Genomic DNA, 22,905 nt, shown 5'->3' on the forward strand with positions numbered 1-22,905 from the left:
TGCTGAAGGACTCTCCCACGGAGGGATGGGGGGACCACGACGCGGTCCCGATAGAGCAGGACGCCGTCCTGTGCGTAGATGGACTCACAGACCGATGACAGACTCGCCAGGGCAGGGTCATTTACGTCAATCCCACCCTCCTGCTCGATGAGTTGGAGGAGGTGGCCGATGCATCCGTCAGCCGCTGTCTCCCGTGCGAGGAGGGGCCAAGAGACGGCTCCGAGCTCCCGTGCGTCGTCGCGGATGGAGGCCATGAGTGCTGACTCCACGGCGTCAGGCCCGCTCGGCAGCCCCAATGAGAGGCCGTTCGCTGAGCCCGAGGGGGAAGGATGCCTCGACGTGGCATCAGCGGCATAGTTGCTCTTGCCAGGCAGATGCACAATGTCAAAGCACCATGGGAGGGTGCGCTGTTTGAGTCTAAACAGACGCGAGTTTGTGATCTCATCCAGCGTACGGTCGCCAAAGATCTTCACCAACGGCTTATGGTCGGTGACCACGACGAGGTTGTCGGACCCCTGCGTGAAGTACCGCGTCTGTTCCAGACCCCAGGCCACAGCTAGGGCCTCTCCCTCGACGGCCGCATAGCGCTGCTCCGCAGGGGACAGGAAACGCGAGCCAACGAGGGTGATCCTCCATCCACCTGGACAGCAGTCCGGTATGCCCGAGGCACAGTGACAATGTTGCTGGAGCAGGAAGTAGCCAATGCCACGCATGGACCAGTCAGGGCGGAGGCAGGTACGCTTCTGCATGTCGTAGATCTCCACGCCCTCACCGATGGCCTCCATTATGGCTTGCTTGGACGCCTGGAAGGCCTCCTCCAGAACGGGGGACCATAGGAACATACAGCGTGGGCTGAGGAATAGCTTAAATGGAGCCATCGTGTCACGCAACTGGGTGTAGTTGGCCACCTGGTTGACAGGCCGAACCAACTCCTGATGTCCGTCGTGGAGCCAGGGGTGGGGAAGTCCCGGATGGCGTCCAAGTATTTCGGGAGCGGTTCGATGGTAGATTCCGACACCCTGAAGCCAGCGAAATCGACGCACCTCTCCGCGAACTGAAACTTGTCTGAGTTCAACACGATTCCTGACCGGCCGACACGCGTCAGGAAGTCGATGGTCCTCCACCAGTGTTGCTCCAGGTCAGTGTCATAGTGGATGGTGTCATCCACGCAACGTTCCTTGCGTTCATAGTCCGAGAGGACGGCATCAAACCGACGGTTGTAGCCATCCCCTGATGACAGGAAACCCTGTGGTGCCCTGGTGTAGCGCCAACGGCCGAAGGGTGTGATGAAGGTAGTGAGGTGGCGACGCGGCGTGCAAGGTGGAACGGGGGACTCAGTGGCGAAGGTCTCACGTTTGCAGAACTTGTTAAGGGGGAGAGGTCCACGGTCCTGCGTGGGGAACCGTCGTGCTTCCGAGTGACTACCATACGATGGCACCACGTCACAGGCTCGCCGTATGGCACACGTTCAATGACCCCAAGGGCTTCGTCCCGCAGTAGGTCATCGTGGACCCTCCGCTGCCAGTGTAGAGGCACTGTAGCCGCGGTGTGACATGCCCTAGGCGTAGCTGCGGGGTCCACGTGCATCTCGATAGGTGGCCCCTCCATGCATGGTAGTGCTCGATGGGGGCAAGTATTGAACGTTGACGAGGCATATCTCCCGAGTAGCCAATCTTTCATCCTGTTATTGTTCTCTGGCTTACAAGGGAACGGCAGTGCTACAGGGCGCGCCGGGGGGACCGTGCGCTGAGGACATGTGCACTGGGCGTCCCGGGGGTCACCTGGCCCCACGCAGCCGCCGTTGGCTGACCTCGTCGCATTGACGGACAAGGGCTGGTGTGGCGTGTCAGCCGTGTCAGGGCTACGCCTTTCCTTGTGCCCCCCTGCAACGTCGTCCGACGGGAAGTTCGCGGGCAAGAGGCCGAGGTTGAGCAACGACTCGTAGGAGAGGTACATGGCCCGGATCGAACGGCTCACATATACCATGGAACGGCAGGATGTGACACGCCCCCCGCTGCAGGTTGTCGAGAGACTAGCGAAGAACGCCCCCTCGATGGATATAGGGGAGCGGTTGGCGGCTGACAGGCTGAGGCTGACGGGTCGCAGGTCGTCCCGCGAGAAACCGCAGGCCAGGAACTCCTCCAGCGACCAAAGGTCCGACTGCGCGCCAGTGTCCGCGACGGCGGATATCCGAGCTCCGTCGGCCGAGCCCCGGTTGCCGGTGCCATCCCTCAGCTCGACTGGCATGTCCATCGAGATGGTGATTAATGCTCGGGGGTGGTCTCTCAGCCTGGCCCGTCTCCATTCGCCCTTGGAGAAGATGTGGTGCTCGAGTCTGATAGGTGCTTGCCTGTTGACACATCCGTGCGACGTAGGGGCGCGGCGTCGGCGATGGCTCCTGTGACGTCGGCCAGGGCGGGCCCCAGCTTGCACCGATGAGACCTGGGAAACCGGCTCCGACCCCATGGCGGCCTGTTGACTGTCGGACGACGGCTGTTGACGCCTCTGTCGTCGGCGGGCCCTATAGCAGCCGATGTACACCTGGTGAGGCTTAGGATTCCACCCGCGAGGCCCCTCCGTGAAGACGTTAAAGACGCTCTTACATTCCGGGCACGAGGCACGTTTAGCCCCGTCCGCAGGGCTCGGGGCGGGGCTCGTCTGTGGAGTCGTCTTCCGGCGCCGGAATGACGACATGGCTGATAGGGAGGACGACGGGAGAGCGTTACGAGCCATCTCTCTGTTCTCGACGAGTGCAATTACGTCATTAACTGGCTTAACCAGGACGTCAGGTGTCCCCAGCGTCTCGTGGCGTATGTCCGAGTCATAAATGCCATTGAGCAGAACATCACGAATGATGTGGTCGGTATAGTCCACGTCCTTACCACACTTGCATACCGCATTATATGCGCCAGGGTTTCCGCTAGGATTTTTTCTCGCCGGTCAAATGTCTGGGCAGAATTCATTTTACCGGCCTAATTTGAAACTTACCGGTCATATTTCAATAATAATAATAATAGTTGTGTAGCAGAGTTTCCGTTAGCATGTAATTACCGGACTATGAGCAGATATGCTTCAGTTTAAAACTCAGTTCACGGGGCTCATTTTTATATTGCTTCAGTTTATAATCGTAACAGATCGAAAAATTCAGATTCATTTTTCAATAAATGATTCCACAAACAACAAACAACATAATTATTACATTCAAACAAACTACTTGTAGTAGATAACGTACATTATTCAGAAGTTTACATCAACTTTGAATAATAACACGGGAGAAACGGATCCTCTCTTTTCCCCTCTCTCTCTCTCCTGACAGCACGTCAGTTTCTCATGCAGCTCCTGCAGCCCGCTAAACAGAGGGCGGGGCTTCAGGTGATCCTGCAGAGCTGCGTGTCTCGGTCAGACTCAGCAGCCGATCTGATCTCTCTCTCGCGTCCGGTTACACTTCACTCGCGTTTATGTCCATATCGATCAGATCCAGCTCTCCTGATCGGCCTTTATAGAGAGCACCGATCAAACTATTAAGAGTGAATATCGGCCGATAATGACCGGCGGCTGATCGATCGGAGCCTCCCTAATTATTACCAGACATTTTGACCGTCAGGTTTTGAATTTACCGTTTTTTTATAAATTTTACCAGCTAAAAACCGGTAATTACCGGCTAACGGAAACCCTGATATGCGCATGTCTCTGCTTTACCCCGCAGTCTGGCAGCGAATGCACGGAATGTCTCATCGCGTTCCTGGCGGAGCTGAAGTAGCTCGGTGCGCAGGACACATGTAGCGACTGGGATGACAGCTAGGGAACGCATGACGGTGATTAGGTCTGGCAAGGGTCCGGAAGCAGCGTCGGGGGCGGCTTTCAACAGGCTGTCTCCAAGTACAGGCCCAGCGCACTGAAACAGCTGGAAGGGGGCCTGGGCATCCCCTATGCCTGAGCCGGCGCGGAATACGTCCCAACGGCGGATGAACACGTTTCATTCCTCTATCGACACGCCCAAATCAACTTTGGGCCGATCGAGTCTCGGGCCGTGAGGGGCCGGGGCCTGGGCTGGCGCGGCCATGACAGGCGCTGCGTGCTGGTGGCTAAATCCATGAATCGTCAATATAGCAATGACGAGTGCTTCAGACAAGTCTTGGGATTCGAACTCGCAGCCGGGGACAGGGCATCCAACAATGACCATGGTGTCGTCATGAAGAAACACACTCCTCAATGTCAATCTTGGTACTTTAATGACAAAGATGACGACAACCTGAAACAGAGCAATGCCGCAGGATAAGCTGACAAAGTATTACATACATGCATGTCATGACCAATACACATATATTCAATTACATATATTAAAGACACACTAAACAGTAGTGGAAACAGTCTTACATGAGTGAGTGGATGAACGTCTCAACTCGAAGCGGAGTGAATGAACATCATGTGAACTAAAATGGCCGCTAGGCACTACCGGGTCAAAGCATGGCATATCCGGGCAGCGACAGCAGACTGCGGTCAAGCCAGCCATAGATATATATAAACACTAGATGGCTCATGGGAGATTTTCCAGCGTAGCTGACTGGCCGCCATCACCCTGCAGTGAGATGAGTCTTGGATCAGGGAGAGATTTCGTTTTATTCTTATCTAAACACGGGGCTGATAGCTCATATATGGGATTTCAAAGGTCTTTTATTTTGAAACTCCACCTCAGAATGTCCTGATTTTTTCTGGGTGAGTAGATGGGGTGTCCTTCTATCACCCTGCAGTGAGATGAGTCTTGGATCAGGGAGAGATTTCGTTTTATTCTTATCTAAACACGGGGCTGATAGCTCATATATGGGATTTCAAAGGACTTTTATTTTGAAACTCCACATCAGAATGTCCTGATTTTTTCTGGGTGAGTAGATGGGGTGTCCTTCTATCACCCTGCAGTGAGATGAGTCTTGGATCAGGGAGAGATTTCGTTTTATTCTTATCTAAACACAGGGCTGATAGCTCATATATGGGATTTCAAAGGTCTTTTATTTTGAAACTCCACATCAGAATGTCCTGATTTTTTCTGGGTGAGTAGATGGGGTGTCCTTCTATCACCCTGCAGTGAGATGAGTCTTGGATCAGGGAGAGATTTCGTTGTATTCTTATCTAAACACAGGGCTGATAGCTCATATATGAGATTTCAAAGGACTTTTATTTTGAAACTCCTTACATTTTACATTTACTCGTGGTAGTTATACGTAGTTTGTTTTAAATAATTATTGATCACATTATATAGTACATATTTCTTAATTTAATATGTTTGGTTTGTTTTTATAGGTGCTTTTGTTATTGACCGAGTAAACGCTGGGATTTTACCGTAATGCTTCTAATATTCGCGCACCCCAATATCACGTGCGGGCTGGCTTGACTGTGTTTTCCCAAGTGGAGGCTGAACCACCCTGTAACAGAGGCTGGCTTGACCGCAGTGACAGCAGTGACGCTGCCCTCTAGTGGCCGGCGATAAACTCTTCATATATATATATATATATATATATATATATATAAGTCTGTCTATTTCTGTTGCTGTAGTATGTTGGTCTTTTATAGAACAGTCTAATTTATCTAGAACATTTTACAATAACTCCTTTACACTGTTGCCCATAAAATTGGAATAAAATATGTTTGACCTCTTCTCATGAAATGATTGTGACAATTTAATTTTTTCTTGATAGATAAAGTGTATATCTTGTCAAAACTGTATTAATCAATCTCTTCCAAACATATCACAGTGAAAATGAAATAGGAATACAGAATGTGTCTGAAAACCAAATTATTCCAACTTTAGGGGCAACAGTGTTTACTTGCTGTTTATTATTTTCACTTTTATTTTATTATTATTATCACCGCTTAATTATTTTTAATTAAATAAGTTCCCAATTTGGGATCAATCGAGTATCTACTCCTAACTGCACACATGTCTGCTACCCCCCTCCCCACCCCCCCTCAGCGTGGCCCCGCCCCCTCACGACCCCTCCCTGCTTGTCTTTTATCAGAGTGACTGAGCTAGCAGCTCACGGGCTAACTCAGCAGTTTAAATGCAGCCGGGCTACACATCCATGGCATTACTCACAAAATGCCCCGTGCTTTATTTATTTTTTTAACACATCCTCTCATCCAGCGCTTCTCAGCCTGAGGACACTGTAATGGTTTCGGAGAATGGAAACGGAAGACGTGTCGGTTAGGGAGCAACTTTTCCACAACCGTGTCCGGGAGACCATAGTAAGTAACGTTACGGCTGTGCTAATGTAAACGTCAGTTATTATGCATATGAGGGGTCTCCTCTGCTCTCACAATGCAAACAGCTGCATAATCAGGGCAGGAAAGCCACGTCGTTTAATTAGAGTGTGTTTCAGGTGATTTGGTAGCTGCTCAACGCTCCATTTTAAGTTGACAGTGTCCCTTTTCAACGTTGTGCAACAGTATAAGTTTGTCGGGACATTTAGGTACTCTGATGTTCATGTTCTGGCAAAGCTTCTGTAAACGTTAATTAAAGCACGCAGGCAGCTGGTCATTATTGTGTGACACAGGAACATCAAGGAGCTTACTCAGCATCTGGTGCTCTTCCTTTGTTTTTCTGAAGTCCCAGACCTCTTCTCAAATCTCCATTTTCTGTCAATGGTTTGGATCAGCCTGCTTCACATTTTTCAGTTCGACTATACTGTTAATGATGCATCTTTCTTACTCTTAACTCTGCTGTGTTTGACACTGACTGGTTTGTGCAACGCCTATTGAACTTCAGACTTGCAAGAAAGATCACTACAGTGACAACAAGGCACATGGATTGTGACCTTTAACCCTAAAAAAAAGTACAATCCGATTGCAATGTATTTTCACAGACTGGTGATATTGCTGACAGTGTTGCGTAAAGTACAATGTAAACATTTTCTGCTGCATAGGATTAGTGTTTGCCTTATCAATTTGCCCTTGTAAATGTATAACTAAAAGCTCAAATTGTACAAGACGGCCTTCTACAAGAAAGGATGTGCATGTCCTGTCCCTCTGTGTAGATTAGCCCAGCAAACGGGTGTAGCCTACATAATGGGTGAACGATTTACGATGAAAATGAATGATCCGATAAGGAGGTTGAGTCATTATAAAAGCAAAGACTAAGGTAGAATTAAAAATAACTCGTGGATCCAAGGCCTGCAGAGCAAGCCTCACCTTAGCAGCAAAACCACAGATCTATTAACATCAATAATTTCATATTGTGTTTAGGTGTCCCCATTTCAGGGTTCTGGTATTGTATTGGTTAGGAGGTTATGGTACTTAGCATAGTAAGTGCTTAACACCTGTGATTTGTTTTGCTTTCTGCCTTTCTGGAATATTACTGAATCTGCCGACATGCGAGGCAGAACTGATTACATCCTCTAGTCTAGACCAGGGGTGTCAAACTCAAATACACAGTGGGCCAAAATAAAAAAATCGGTACTAGTCGAGGGCCAGACTGGTTCAATGTTTATTAAAATGAACTTATTGGGACTAACAAAGCTTAAATTATTGCCTTAGTATAAAAACAACATTAAATAATCAGTTGCATTCATTTCTTATGGCTCTATCTGCAGCTTTTCCGGAGTCATTTCTTATGACTACATTTTTCCACAGGCCAACAACAGCTCAAAGAAAAAACCAAACATGCCCTGTATTCGCAAGCAGTCAAACTCAGTTTGCTGCTCTTCGATGCTAGTTCAAGCCAGATACTTGGCATCTCATCTTGGGTGCAAGTTCATCAATGTTTGGGGTCAGGCTCTGAGCTGAGGAAATCCTCAGGATTGAGTGAAGGTGTGTGTGTGCAATATACCGGCGGGCCAGATCTAATAGTAATTAGAAATTATCCTGCGGGCTGAACTACATTTTATTATGTAATGATTTGGCCCCCGGCCCTTGAGTTTGACACATGTGCTCTAGACAATCCTACGTCAAATAGTACTCTGAGTAGCAGAGAGATTTTCATTTGTGTGTAATCAACTTTACACAAGCAGCATATAAAGTACTCATGGGTAGTCTTATGCCTTTGTTTTGTCATTGTCCCTTTCCCTAATGCTATTAGTCCACACATCCTTCTTAATCTCCTGGCTGACCAACAGCTACCATCTCCTCCCAGAGCGCCCTGTCAGCTGCCCCTGTTTAAAATGAATATGTTGCCCCAAATAGTGCTTATCCCTGGGAAAATTAGATTAAGGCCAAACGTCTTTATTCACTAGCTAACATTGTTCAAGCACCATTGTTTATCATCTTGGATCAGAGCATCTGGCAAGTTGAACAGGTGTACATTTGTCTAGATAAATCGTCATGGTAAAATGGTGTTCAAATTAGAGCCAGGAGAACACTCCCATAGCCAACGCCTGAGCCGCGAGGGATTAAGAAGGATCAGTTATCAGCAGAATATAAAGTAACAATACGTATCCATGGAACGCCCAGCATCAGAACCCCTTAAGATATCGAGTCACATCACACTCATGAAAGATGGTTAAGTACCATGTTATCTATGTAAAAAATTGACCCATGGACTTATTAGTACATTTAATAATCCACTACATATTTGTGTCTTTGGAATCATGTTTTTAAATGTGTATATCAATTCGGCTTCCTACTTAGTTATATTTGTTTTTAATGGTAAGGCTGATGTATTATGGCTGTGCTTGTGGGAAAAATCTAAGCACACTTTCACTGTTATACTTTTTCTGATCTCAATAACAAAATCACCTTTTATCACTAATCTATCACATATTGCATGACGTGGTTCAGTACAATGATCCCAACAAACTACAGCTGCCAACCACCTTCTTTTGGATTAGGATGGCTTTGCCTGTGCAACATTTGAAGTTATTTCTGGCTCTTGAATAAATCTTGAGTAGGTCTTGCCTAATCTATCCTCTTAGTGATAAACAAAGATCGTCATACTTTGCCTGAACGTGTTTAGCTGGGCGCCCCTGAAATAATACATTCTCAGGGAGTCCACTTGACATTTAGCAAGGGGGTGCTGTGTCACTGCCAGTGCCACTGCCAACCTGCCATTCCTTTGAGTTATAACAGGAAATATGAGGTTATGCAAGATGTGAAATCATTTGAGCTTTATTGTGTTTTGCTTGAATCAGCACAAAGATGTTTAGGTCAGTCTGTGAATTTTAAAAGATATCCCTCTGGATGCTGCACTCTCTTTAAACTCTGTGGCCTGCTAGGTTCACCCAGCTCTCAACATTGCCTGTCAGCCAGGGTTCGAGTTATGTGGGAGCCAATGGGAGCTGAGCTCCCATAAGGAGGGGTCTGAGCTCCCACGGACACAGTAGGCTTGTTTGAGACAAGCAAGACCTGCGCAGACCTGCGCAGTTGCGATCAACGTCTTGCTCGTGCGTTGCATGATGGTTAGTCATTTTGTCCGACTTGCTCTGGAGGCTCGCCCACATGAGACTTTGAAATCTCGCGGGACAAAGACGCCCGCAGCCTTGAGAGCGAGGCGAGGCGAGTTGGCGCACTTGCTCTCCACGAGCTGCGGAAGCGAAATGCTTGATGGGAAACGGCTCGCTGGTATCTCGAGCTGAGCGCTCATTGGTGGTTTTTACCACGTGCTGCTGATGAAACTCCAATTGGCTGGCAAAAGTGTGTTGTTGTTTTGTGTCAGTCTTACGTCGCCACATCCATTCCCATTTTTCATCATTGTTCCACAATGTTTATCATCACGAAATTAATATCTATATATTTTATATTATACTGCTTACCGTTTTCATATTTTATATATCTTAGCATATTCATACACACTGTTCATACTGCTCACAGGCTGATATCTAGTGTATTCATACCCCTCACTGTTTATTCATCATTCAATTCATTCTATATTTTATTCTGTAGATTGTGTACATTACTTTTCACTTCACTGCTTGTTGCACCAGGTTAGAAGCTAAACTGCATTTCGTTCTCTCAGTACCTGTAATATGTGCAATAACAATAAAGTTGAATCTAATCTTGAGCAGGAACAAATGTATTTACTTCGTACATATCTGACATTAACGATTAAACACATGTGTGCATTCTTTATAAATGCAAACCGAGTCAAGCCGACTCCGGAGGTGGCGGTATGCACCTTAAAGTTGTTTGCAATCCGCCAAAAAACCGAGAGAAGAAGAAGAAGAATGCGAAGAAGAAGAAGAAGAAGCCGACTCGGAGCTGTCCGACTTCAGGCGAGCTTTTTGACACCTCTCCCGGCTGCGATCGGCTACTCTCGTCTACTTTCAAGGCGAGCCGCAATGTGTCTCAAACAAGCCTAGTGAAATCATACATATGTGGGGGTCGCTAATACATTAGCAACAACCATTATTTGAATCACAAATAATGTATGTGTCAATGTAATGAGTATTATTTACGTTAACGAGGTAAATAGGCTAAAAGAAAAACATGTTTTCCAAAAGAACTACGCATCTCTTGAATGACAATATGCCTGCGCTGCACCTCCAAGGTGCATAATACATTATTGCGCAATCTATGCCTGTGAGCCGAGATGTGTGTGTGCGTAGTTGAACCTTTTCATATTTAAGTTTGTAGCAAGAGGGCTGCTGCTGCGTGTGTGTGTGTTTGTGTTTGTGTGTGTGTGTGTGCGTGCGCATTAGTTTTAAAGACCCCCATAGAGATCAGTTTATAACTCGAACCCTGCTGTCAGCGCACACGTGGTTAAACTGTACACCCCAGCGCGTGCACTACGCTCTGCATCAGCCAAATGACTCGCTGCACCCGCACTGCGAGGGGGACCCAAGTTCCCATCAGCAAAAACACGTGGGTTTGCTATCCTGGCTCCAAAATGGTGGAATGAGCTCCCCATTGAAATCAGGACAGCAGAAAGCTTACACACCTTCCGGCGCAGACTGAAAACTCATCTCTTTCGACTCCACCTCGAGCGATAGAACTACTAACAAAGAACTGCTAACAGAGCACTTATATACTAATAAAGGACTGGCTTATCTATAGCCAGTTGAGTAGCACTTGAAATGCTTGGCTCTATGAAACCTGATGTATACGATTCTGTTTTCTTCAAGGTTGTGTCTTCCTGGTCAAATGTACTTATTGTAAGTCGCTTTGGATAAAAGCGTCAGCTAAATGCAATGTAATGTGTCCCCATATTTGTGGACTGAAGGGGTGTTTTTCTACTCATCCACATATTTCTCACTCCAAACCCATCCTTTGTTCCCTGCTTTTCCCTTTTGTTTTTTAACATACCAAACTAGTCTGCATCATGTTGCAGACTGAGCTGGTTAGCTTTACAGCCATTGTTGTTTGTGTGATGCAGCTGGTATATTTCTGACGATCCAGCCCACTTACACCGTTTCTCAACAGATTTTATTTTTAAGATTTAAGATAGTTTATTCAACAAGTCTTTGTTTACATTGTAAAGTGGGTCAAAATCTTGCAATTCCTGGAGCCATACAGGAGGAGGGGTGTAAGCCCGCACCCCAACTCCATTGTTATTGTAACATGTCCATATGTCCCAGTGATCCAATTTGTAATGAGCGTGGAAACATAATGTGAATGCACACTGTCTCACCATGAATAGTTTTGCGAGCCCCTCTATACCGTTGAGGATATTTTTATTGTTCACAGTATATGTATTGAACTATTCCATTGCAACATCACTTTAATGGAAACCCGATGCTAATAAATCTGTAGGCTTTTTGTACTTCCATGAAGTCATCTATTTAAGCATTAGTGTTACACCTGTAAGTATGTCATCACATTTCTGTCTTCCTACAGAGACACCCTCTCTTTGTTTGCTTTTGCTGTTCTGACCTCAAGGGCAAACTTCTACTACTGCTACCCTTACTGACTTCCAAGTTGCCATGTGGAAATGATTTCTGATCTGGAAACTAGGGTTGCCAGAAACTGACCATGATCAAAATCGATTATTCGGCAGCCCTGGCGAATAATAATCGATTATTCGACCCCCCCCCCCCCCCCCCACGGGAGAAAAAAAAAAAGGACGAAAAAAAAAAAAAAATCAGACAAAAGGAATTCCGTTGTTGTCTTTACTGTAACATGTTTAACAGCACAAACAACAAACAAGCATGTCATCACAACGACGTGGCCTTGAAGTGAAGTTGGTAATGGCCGGCTGTGCTGCGTCTTTCTCTGTAACCTCTTTGGCGTGCTTCGCACTCAAATGCGAACGCATTGTTGAGGTTGAGCTGTGATAGACCAACGTCTTTTCGCAGAGCTTGCATTTAACTTCCTTTGGACTTGTAAGTTCGAAGTAGTTCCACGAGGAGGAACTCTTTTTACCTGCCGCTTTGTTCATCTTTAGTCGCACGAGAGAGGGAGAGGGGGGGCGGGGGTGGGGTCGGTGTGTAGCTGCTGCAGCAGCAGTCTGCTCTGCGCAGGCTTCCTCCAAGTTTACAGTAAAACAAACTGGTGGTGTGACCAATGGCCATTTACAATTATTATTACTATTATTAGCATATATATTTATATATATATATATTTTGGTTGAAACTAAGCCAGAAAAAAAAAAAAAAACATAAATAATAATAAAAAAAATTTAAATAATAAAAAATATATATATATAAATAAAATCGATTTTTAAAAATAATATTCGATTATGGAGACTGTAACGAATAATCGAATAATCGCTGGCATCCCTACTGGCAACATCACTTCATTCAACTGTCAGTCCAACACTTTTGTGAACTGCTTCTCAACTATTGAATGGATCAAATATGTAGGAAAACAGTCCAGCCTCAGCTGTTCTTTGACAACTAATAGTATAGGTAGCAGGCTACACTACATGCCATTGGTTTATTTTACTTTTTGAAAATACTTTAAATCCTTGGTTCACATAATTGCAACTTGCACTCTCTTACACAACTAACATACTAACATGGCTTGCAACATAGAGCTGATTTAGACTAGCTGAGAACGAGGTTTCCCAAAATGCCTGCTGTAAAGAATTAAGATTTAGCTAATAAGGACCATTTTGACCAGAAGGAGTAATGATGGAACTGAAAAGTTATCTATGAAATGACTTTGTTGTTTTTGTTTAAAATAAGTGCTATGGCCTAGTGCACGAAGTGTGGCAAAAGGCTTTAAGTCTTGTTAAGATTGCTATTAATGTTGAAAATTAGTAAGGGGAACATTGTGCACAGGTTAGTTTGGGGTGCATCTGTGAATTGTTTTGCTCTGACGGCATGTTTTTAAAAGGTACACAAGGTTTAGAAATATTGTATTATTCATTTGTAATCATACAATGTGTGTCTGAGCAACAACAAGGTGTTCTACATACTGTCACCCGTGGTGCATGGAACGGACAAAACTGAAGTTAAATTGAAAGATGTGAAGATTTATTTTGTATCCAAAGGTATCTGTTCCATCATGTTTTGTGTTGTCATGCATGCAGTTTACTTCAGTATTTTGGGTTGAAAGGTTAAAAGCTTTGCCAGATAACTGATTACTGAGTGAATGTAGGTTTAGTCTAAATTGTTAGCAGAATTGGAGCAATGTCAGATGATGATCTTTACAAGCAGCATGGGGTCTATCTGTCACGGGTATAAACACGTCTTTCTTCTGCTTCTCCTAATCCCCCCGAGTTCATCACTGTCACCCATTTCACTCTTTGTTGGGATCAAGTGGTAATCTGCAGCCCCCATCTGTCTTTTGTGACCCGTGCAAAATGGTGTATGTTTTGGGCTGTTTGCATCTATTCAAAATATTTCTGCCCGTTTGTTTATGCAACAGAATAATCTATGAAAGAACAAACTGTTGAAGCCGACCGTGTCCTTGCCATGTCCTCTCCTCTTATCTTTTTCCACCGGAAGTGTTTGTGCCGAGTTCAACCCCCTCTTTTAAGAACTATCAGAATATCCTACACCAGAGAGCCTGAATACATGTGTTGCTTGTCAGAAGTATTGGGCAGAACATGACTGTTTGTTTTTATTGCTGCATTTCCTTTATGCGATTAGCTGTTTAAACGAGTAAAATAAATAACGTTATCTCTTCTTTCTGTCTTTCTACAGATATGTGTGCTCCTGTTTACTTGCCTTTACATAGTGTCCTACCTCATACTTACCCACTTCAAGAAGACTGCAGAGTTCATCACAGGTGAGTTTTTTTAATATGACTCATCCTGGATTTGAACAGGTTGAACACAAAGACTGCTCTGTGAGAAGATTTATTTCAAAGGCTTATGTAGAATAGCTTGGGAGTGTTTACATCTGAGTTTTGGAATTTCTTCCACAGAGTATGTTTGCCAAAGCAAGCCCAGGTTTTGTTAAAACACCACTTCTCTATTTTGTGGCTGAGTTTACGGCTACAGCAGCAGCAGGGTCTAAAGCTAGATGAATCTCAGGAAAGCAACGCAACGACTGATTAATGTTGGCTATTTGCCAAACCTTACTCAGGTTCATCCACGTTCCTGATATCGCCATACTTTTGAATTATTGTATTATACATACACATTTGTATATATTTGAAAAACAGCTATTGTTAATAATAGAGCTTACGTTGACAGTTACAATGCCAGGCATGCACGTTTTAACCCAAGGCTCTGAACCTTGGCTGGAGCATTCCAGAGGGGAAGAATGTGTGTCTTGTAACCTGTACTGTGTCTTCAGGGAGTATCCCTGCTGATCAGGGTGGTGGAGGGATGCTGAAAAATGTTGCTACATGGAAAACAGTTGTACTTTGGAGTTAATGTTTGAAGGCTTTACAACAACTCAAAAGTACAACTGTGTTTCATATAGCAACATACTCTGCTACTACGAGAAGAGAAAGATCTCAAAGTACTTTTAACATGCTGTTCAACCTTCAGCATCCCAAAACTGGCTTAATCTCACATTACTTTCAGTTACTGCCTTTTTTTTATTTTTGACAGTTGTAACAACATATAAAACTATGTTGTGTGGTCATCACAGTAATGCCAATTAACACATTTTTACTGACAAGCATTTTCATTAATGCAACATGCCTTGCGTATTTGTATCTAGAGTTATTTCTCGATTAGTAAAAATAAGAACATATTTAAAGTTCTGCAGGGGGAATGGGCTGCCAGAAACTTAACAAATCAAATAATATTCCATTATTGGAAGCAGATGTTGGATGTCCTTTGCAAGATCTCTCTGCTCGACTGAGGCTGGGCTGAGTTAAAATCCTGGGATATGACCAGCTCGTTTCTTTTTTTTGAGGGGGGGGGAACGTGCTATGTACTAGCCCACTGTTGTAAATGTTATCTTTGCATCAACAACAGCAGGACAGTTTTACCCTGCAGCTAAATGCCGATTGTGCAATACCTCTCTGCTGACTTGTTTGTGAAAATAAGGAGCCAAGAACTGGTTTCTGCTCCTCAGGCTTTTTGTCGTTATTAGAAAACTGTGTCAACATTTGCACAAGAAGAAATGACCGTAGCATGTTCTCTGGAGCACAAGTTTAGAGATGTATAGCAGATTTTGTAATACTTTACAGTGCTTTGGGCACATAGTAACATTTACAGACTGGTCCCTTTCACACAAATACTTCTCTCTTTGCCGTTTCCAGCTCATATGTTTTGCACTTTTTACTAGTGAGAGTTGGTCTTGCTTGAACAAAATGTTCCTAACATGCTCGCCCCCACTAACTCCCCACTCTGAGGCCAGGGAGACCCTTTTTATCCTGCATAGGGACTGAAGCTACTACACCTTTTCCCTATATATCTGTGTATATACAGTTTACACACACTGCCCCAAAAGCTTTTACTAACACCTGCTCAAAAACACATAAGTTGGCTATATCTGTGGCAACATATAGTTTTAAATATGTGTCTAGTTAAAACATAGATTGGGCACCTTTTCAAAAAATGTAAAATAAATCACACTTTTATAATATATTAAATACAACTTATTTCTCTACTCTCTTTCAGATGATGTCGAAGATGCCACCGTCAACAAAATTGCGTAAGTAAAGCCCTTTACCTGCTTCACAGCAATCTGTTTTTACTCACTCGTATTATTGTGTCCATGTGAATGATTGAGCACATGCCTTAGTCAGGGTGACGTCTGGTGGGCTGAGGTAATTGGGCTGTAGTTTTGTGCCCTGTCGTGTGTGGGTGTTGGTTGGGACGAGGGCACTTAGGTGTCACTCTGCCCTTTGTCCCTACACGCTGGTGCTGTATTATCTCAGTCACCCTTTCACCTTGGCTGTTAGGCTAAACACAAACACAGTTGTGACTTCACTGATGGCTTGTTTTTCTCCTTCTTCCAGGCTGTGGTTGTGCACGTTCACCCTGTCTGTCGCAGTGTGTGCTGTGCTCCTTCTCCCCATCTCCATTCTGTCCAATGAGGTGCTGCTCACCTTCCCACAGAGCTACTACATGCAGTGGCTCAACGGATCTCTCATCCACGGTACATCCTAATGTTTTTCTAAGTCAACAACACCTAAGGATTAATATTCATGAAAACCTGTCTAACAGCAGTAGGCATAACTTTTTCATTTACATTTTTGTATGATAATCCAACATTTATTTTATCAGGCAATTCCGACAGAGTAATCTCTTTCCCAAGGGAGCGGCTGTGAAGTCGGCAGCTCTAGTGTTTCAATCAAGGCTACATGTGAACATTTAAATAACAAAAATAAACAGGAATAATGCGGACCCAAAACCAAAAACTAGAGTGCTAAAAATCTAATTTGTGATGTTATCTAGCTCATTTAGGTTTAAAAAAGCAAAAAAATATTCTGTGTTCCACAAAAATAGGTCTTTGTCTATATGGAGTATCTCCAGACTTAACACCTTACAGATCACACATTTGATACTAACTTCTCAAGTTTAAGAGAGAGTAGCTCGTATTCTCAAACATTGATTTCACTTTCCTAGGCCATGGACAAAACACATTATAATTTAAGTGGTGTTCCCCTTTAAGGATCACTAATAATAACCTCCAAATCAATACACTGTGCAGGCCTGTGTCCAAACAGATAATTATTATGGACTGAGTGTCTGTGACCTTGCTGTGTGCAGAGCAGTGCATGTTCAAACTGTTTCACAACTGCTCATGTTGACCTCTGCCGAGCCCTCTGACTCCGTATAATTACTGTTTTACTTTCAACTGATCCTGACGTACAAAAACTTAAAGGGGCATGTAGTGTTGATTCATATGAGAAACAATTTAATGTAAATATATTCACAAATGTTTTGATATTTTATTCTTTTTGGTAGGACTATACCTCACAGTGGTTGGCAGTGGTACTGCTGAAATGCCATGTCACAGCCCTTTTATCACTAAAGAATGTGTGCACTGAAAACTGACATGTAGAACATCTCTCTTTCTCTTCATCAGGATTGTGGAACCTAGTTTTCCTTTTCTCCAATTTGTCGCTGGTGTTCCTCATGCCTTTTGCCTACTTCTTCACCGAGTCTGAGGGATTTGCAGGGTCCAGAAAGGTACTGCCTTCAGCATTTACTCATCAATTACACCTCTAGACTCCAGAACCATTTAATAAAGACTTAACAGAAATATCAACTTGACATATTTTATCATTATTGATTACTATGTGGATTATTTTGTTCTTTATTTGATATAGTTTATTGTATAAAATCTCAGGAAAATCCAAGGTGAAGTCTTGCGTATTCAGTTTAAAATAACCTATAACACGGAAATCAGTAAATCTCTATATTTGAGAGGCTGAACACAGATTTGATTGCCTTTACGCATAACATAAGATGACTATACAGTTATCAAAAAAGTTGGCTATTATTGTTCTGTTGCACATCACAGAGTATGTATTTTGTTTGTGTAGGGTGTTATGGCACGAGTGTATGAGGCCGTTGTGCTGCTGTTGCTGCTGGCTCTGCTCGTGCTGGGCATTGTGTGGGTGGCATCGGCCCTCCTCCACGACAACATCGCCAGGAAGAGCCTCTACGGTGAGTCACACGCATTATACCTGAAGAACCCTGCGCAACAATGGGTTTTACAGTTTTAATAAAGCTGCTCTCCTTTTCTAAATGTCAGACCTGTGGGAGTATTACCTTCCCTACCTATACTCGGGCATCTCTCTGTTTGGGGTGTTGCTGCTCTTGTGTAAGTATGTCTTAATCACAATGACTTGAGCAGCTAAAGGCTATGACATATGACACTTTCACATCACCATCTGTGTGCTTCTCTCCTCAGTGTGCACTCCCTTTGGGTTGTCCCGAATGTTCAGTGTCACTGGCAGCCTGTTGGTCAAACCGCGGGTGAGTCGCAGTTACTACACTTCCCACTTTGCATAGAGTAGCCTTTATATTAACAGTCATCTTGTGGCTGTAAACTGTAGTTTCCATAGTGTTTGATGTCTTTTATATCCCTTAGCTGTTGGAAGATGTAGAAGAAACGTTGAACTGCACAACATTCGAGGAAGACTCGCTCTCCAGGAAACTGAACTGTGAGTGTGTCACCATAAACATTTGCCTTTTTCTTCACATTTAAAGCTGAGTGATTGACTGTTCGTTTTTATTATGTGATTTTGTGTCCGGTTGAAGACGGCAGATCGGCGTCATGCTGGGTCAAGCTGAACTTGGAGGCAATGAAAAAAGATCATCAGACAGTCCGGAGCAAGCGCATTGCCCTGGGTAAGACTGTTCAACCAAGCTGCTCTCTGATAGGCTTATCTCACTGATTTACATTGTAAAGCAATATGTTGCTTACACTAATTGTATTGTTGGTTCTTTCTATTTTATTATTTTGGCTTACCTCACAGAAATGCGTAGGAAAGCGTCCCCATGGCAGCGAAACCTGGGATATCCACTGGCCATGCTTATGCTGCTCGCATTGACGGTACCCTACTATTTTTTTGTATGTGTTCTTACTGCCTGTTTTAACTCTGTTTTTCACAAAGATGGTTGTTTTTAATTGTTGTATAATTACTGTTTGTGTCTTTTCAGGTGATGTGCGTACTGATGGTCTGTTTCAATGTGCTGGAGTTGCTCCTGGATGAGACCGCTATGCCCAGAGGAATGGAGGTGAGGATTTATTCAGAAACAACCTGTGAAGATGCTTGGTGTGCTACACTGAGTCATCTGTGTACACTGATGGTTGTTTATCTTTCTGTCTTTTAGGACCCTCACCTGGGGATGGCCTCCTTCTCCATGTTCGGCTCTCTGGGCGCTGCAGTTCAAGTAGTCCTCATTCTGTATCCTTTTATTCCATTCACCTGTGAGTGTGTGTGACCATGTCCCCTTTGGCTCTGACTCAGCCATTTACAGACTACCATTCATATTTGACATGCGAGTTATGTTTCTATCTCTGTAGTTTTCTTTCCAGTGTTTTTCTTAAAATGAATGTCAGCTACCTGATGGTGTCCTCAGTGGTGGGCTTCTACAGCTCCCCTCTTTTCACTAGCCTCATGCCTCGTGCACAGGACACCAACCTCACACAGGTAAGTTAAAGCTAACCTTTGCATGCATTTGATCTCATAGTGAGGTATACGGGTGATGTGTTTATTCCTCATAGTAACTTCAACATTTCTGTTTTTTTCTTTAGATAATCGGAAACTGTGTTTCACTTCTTATCCTGAGCTCAGCACTGCCAGTCTTTTCACGCACTCTTGGTAAGGAAATGTGTCTATATAAGACTACAGACAGGTCCCAGTTCTATATATCATACTGATTTCTAGCAGGTTTTGAGTATGTGGTGTCTTTACAGTGGAATATTGAAGTATACAAAATATTCAGGATGCATAAAAAACATTTTTGATACTTGAGTGCTGTTTTGTTATTGTTCCACAAGGCAATGCACAAAACTAAAGTAAAAAAAATGTGTGAGACAGTTCAAAGGATATCGTTGAAAACCTAAAAAGCAGTATTTAATCTGTGGAAAAAAATTCCTTTTTCGTTTAGATTTATTTTATTTAAAAGGAATATCCTTTGACAATAAAAATAATAATAACTTTAAGCCCCTTTCCAACCGCATTTACGAAGTGCGGTACAATAGAAACAAAAATATCGAAAAGCTTAATTTTAAAATCCAAATAGTTTGATTACTATTTGGATTTTAAAATTAAGCTTTTCGATTAATTGGCTTAAATGTAATATGTATTTCTTTTATTTATTTATTTATATATATATATATATATATATATATATATATATATATAAAAATAAATAAATAACATGGCAACATTTTATAAGAGCTTGCTGATTCAACATTTTACTCGTAGTTTTAGTAATGCCCACAAGAGGGCATCTGTATGCCATGACCACTGCAGCTGAGGTCTGGCTAAGCAGTTTAATCACAAGCAGAACATTTTATTTTGCTTATCTTCCATCAGGGATCACCCGCTTCGATCTACTGGGAGACTTTGGTCGGTATAACTGGCTCGGGAACTTCTACATCGTCTTCATGTACAACATGCTGTTTGCTGGACTCACCTCGGCCTCCCTGATCAACACCGTAACCTGGGCCGTGCAGCGAGAGCTCATCCGTGCCTTTGGTCAGTCTAAGTTTTATTTTATTCTTTCAAGCAAATCAAAGTACTCTATATGCATATATTCCTCTGTGTGGCATTGTGTTACTGAAATTCATTGCACTCGTATCATACGTTTTCCCACCTTTGGCCCCATTTCCCGATGGGCTGGTCTCTCTTCCTCAGATAGAAAGAATACAATTCTTTCAGGAAAGTGTAAAGGGACAAGAGGAGAGTCAGGTCTCCTTGGGGACCTTTAGGCACACCGCCCTAGAGCCCTCGCAGCACACACACCCACTACCCCTCCACCCAACACAAACAAGCGCTTGGAGCTTGGACACGCCAAACACACACACATGCACACATTCCCCTTCCTCACAGTATAGATAGCATCTCTGCACCGTGGCAGCTCTCCTGCACTTTCCCATTGCCTCCCAACCTACTTTTGTTCTGTGATTAATAGACTCCAATTCAACCTAAATCAGTATTTTTCTTAGCTTTGCAAGTAAAGTGCTCCACTGTGTGCGTGATGTTAAAGCCCTTAATTTTTTTTTTCAGGTCTCCACAGATTGCCTTTAACTGTGTCACGCTCGACCGTACCCTTCAGACTCCTCCTGGCCAGTGGACTGTCTAAAATCCAGTGACTTTTCCTCTTCACTACTGCCTTTCCTAAACTCACCCACTTCAAATGTGCAACTATTGGATTAAAGGCATTTGCAGTTCAGTCGGTTTGCCAGTTGGTACACGGGACAGGGCGCCCAGTGTGAAGAAACCCAAGAAGGTGACAAGTCTCCGTGTCCAGTGGGAGCTCTGCTGTGTTTGTTGACCAATACATCGGGTCCGATATTGTGCAGTTCTTTTTTTGCGGTTAGCTGACTCATGGTTAAGACTAAGACTAGGGAAAAGGGGTTTAAGCCATATCGGCAGTCTTGCCATAGTGGACAATAAAAGTGCAGTCCCCCTCACAATGCCTGGTGCTTCATAAAAAAAGGATCTAGTGGATAGTGGTGGTTTAGTTGACACATGTGAAAGTCAGCAGAGTTATTTTGAAATATTACATTGTAACTATGACTTAATTTCCTCTTCCTGCTCCAGGTCACTTGAGCGCTCTCTCTTTCTCTGTGGCTTCCCCACGCTTTTCCCTCTCTGGTTGTACCACTATTTTAAGATTGGGAATCTTACTTCCTTGTGTTTGGTTGTCCAGTCTGCACCGGTGTTATGTTAGTAAATGAGAGGAAGGGCTTATTGGGAACAAATAGGACACAACGTACCTTGTCTATCTATGGATCTTCAGGTTACACAGGGAATATGTGAGTGGAGTTATGATCTTAGTGTTGGAGCTATTTTTATAAACCCAGTTTACGAGCAAAACTAAGAGCATTTGCTGCAGTGATTATTAATCAGGGTTTTTATACTTTAGTAGATGACAGTACATTTACTGAGTCTGAGGATTACTCATACATTTACAAAGGTACATTAAAAAGAAAGCTTTACACTTTGTCTTATGCAAGACTTTTAAATGTCAAGTGACACTCACTAGGAGGAACTTCTGCCTTTGACCAATCAAACTGTGAATAAAGAATCTATTGGGAGAAGTGCAATATTTCAAAGGTAAACAAATTTTTTTTAAGTCTTCTTAGTGCTTTTATTTTTATTTTCCGTGAAGTATTTGTTCATCTCGTTCCTCTTTGAGAAAGCTCAGAATAGTTTCTAGAATATTTTTGAATAGTGAATGTGACCACCACCAATGCAAGCATTTCCAGTGTTTTTATTCTTACCTAAATGCTTTTATGTTTATCAGCTGTATCTCATCCTCTTAAATGTGTTAGTGACCCTGTGTCACCGTTTGCCATTGCTGCTGTATCAGCAGGTTATTAGCTGTTGGTTTGACCAGCAGAGGACAGTGTCTCTTAAACCCAACACCAGCCTCTGTGTATGGGTAGTCTCTCTGGTCAGGTATTATGTATAATAAATATGGAGCACTCTGAGGTTTGGGGAACTTTCTTTTGTTTTTTTATTATTTATGGGCATTTTGGGATCTATACTTCACATGTTAACTCTTTTGAACAGACATTTAAAAATGTTGAATGTGATACGTTTGAGACAAAAGAAATTCTTTAGAGTTGTTCCCAAAGATTACAAAAATGGTTTTGTTTACTTTAAAAATGTTTCCGGTTGATGAACATCATTTTTAACCATCATTGTTTTAAGAGCAAAAGGCAATAAAAACCGTCTTGTGTTTTTAACTGCTTTGTGTCCTTTTTGGATCGAAATGAATTTCACTGCTAATGCCGCTACATTTAATTGAATGTAACACTACTTCTAATCTGCTGTGGTGGGTGTGATGGTGAAGGCGTCTGTCCTCTGTGTCCTTCATCCCTTTTGTTGCACTTCTTTAATCAGCGGCAGAAGAAAGCCATATTTTGGCCTGTCTGTCAGCAGTGTCCAGCCGCGACGCCACTACAGTCATAGCCCACGCTTTCCCCACTCTGATGCAACTGC

The 22,905-nt window shown here is 43.6% G+C and overlaps 1 protein-coding gene across 1 annotated transcript; it reads left to right on the forward strand.

Moving 5' to 3' along the window:
• Positions 1-6,006: 6,006 nt before the first annotated feature.
• On the forward strand, positions 6,007-22,649 carry lmbr1l (limb development membrane protein 1-like). The gene is made up of 17 exons (XM_034087785.1): positions 6,007-6,240; positions 14,010-14,094; positions 15,887-15,920; positions 16,228-16,367; positions 17,301-17,404; positions 17,761-17,884; positions 17,973-18,041; positions 18,132-18,196; positions 18,312-18,384; positions 18,482-18,571; positions 18,700-18,776; positions 18,884-18,961; positions 19,058-19,131; positions 19,287-19,377; positions 19,482-19,548; positions 20,269-20,430; positions 20,962-22,649. The coding sequence occupies exons 1-17, from the start codon at positions 6,178-6,180 to the stop codon at positions 21,045-21,047; spliced, it is 1,482 nt and encodes a 493-aa protein (XP_033943676.1). The 5' UTR covers positions 6,007-6,177; the 3' UTR covers positions 21,048-22,649.
• The last annotated feature ends 256 nt before the right edge of the window (positions 22,650-22,905 follow it).

Source organism: Pseudochaenichthys georgianus, chromosome 7 (genome assembly GCF_902827115.2).
Source record: "Pseudochaenichthys georgianus chromosome 7, fPseGeo1.2, whole genome shotgun sequence".
Lineage (NCBI taxonomy): Eukaryota > Metazoa > Chordata > Actinopteri > Perciformes > Channichthyidae > Pseudochaenichthys > Pseudochaenichthys georgianus.

Coding starts and splice junctions, on each gene's coding strand:
- lmbr1l (XM_034087785.1), top strand. CDS start 6,178: ATGGAAACGGAAGACGTGTCGGTTAGGGAGCAACTTTTCCACAACCGT. Junction 15,921..16,227: donor GCCACCGTCAACAAAATTGC/GTAAGTAAAGCC, acceptor TCCTTCTTCCAG/GCTGTGGTTGTGCACGTTCA. Junction 18,042..18,131: donor TGGGGTGTTGCTGCTCTTGT/GTAAGTATGTCT, acceptor TTCTCTCCTCAG/TGTGCACTCCCTTTGGGTTG.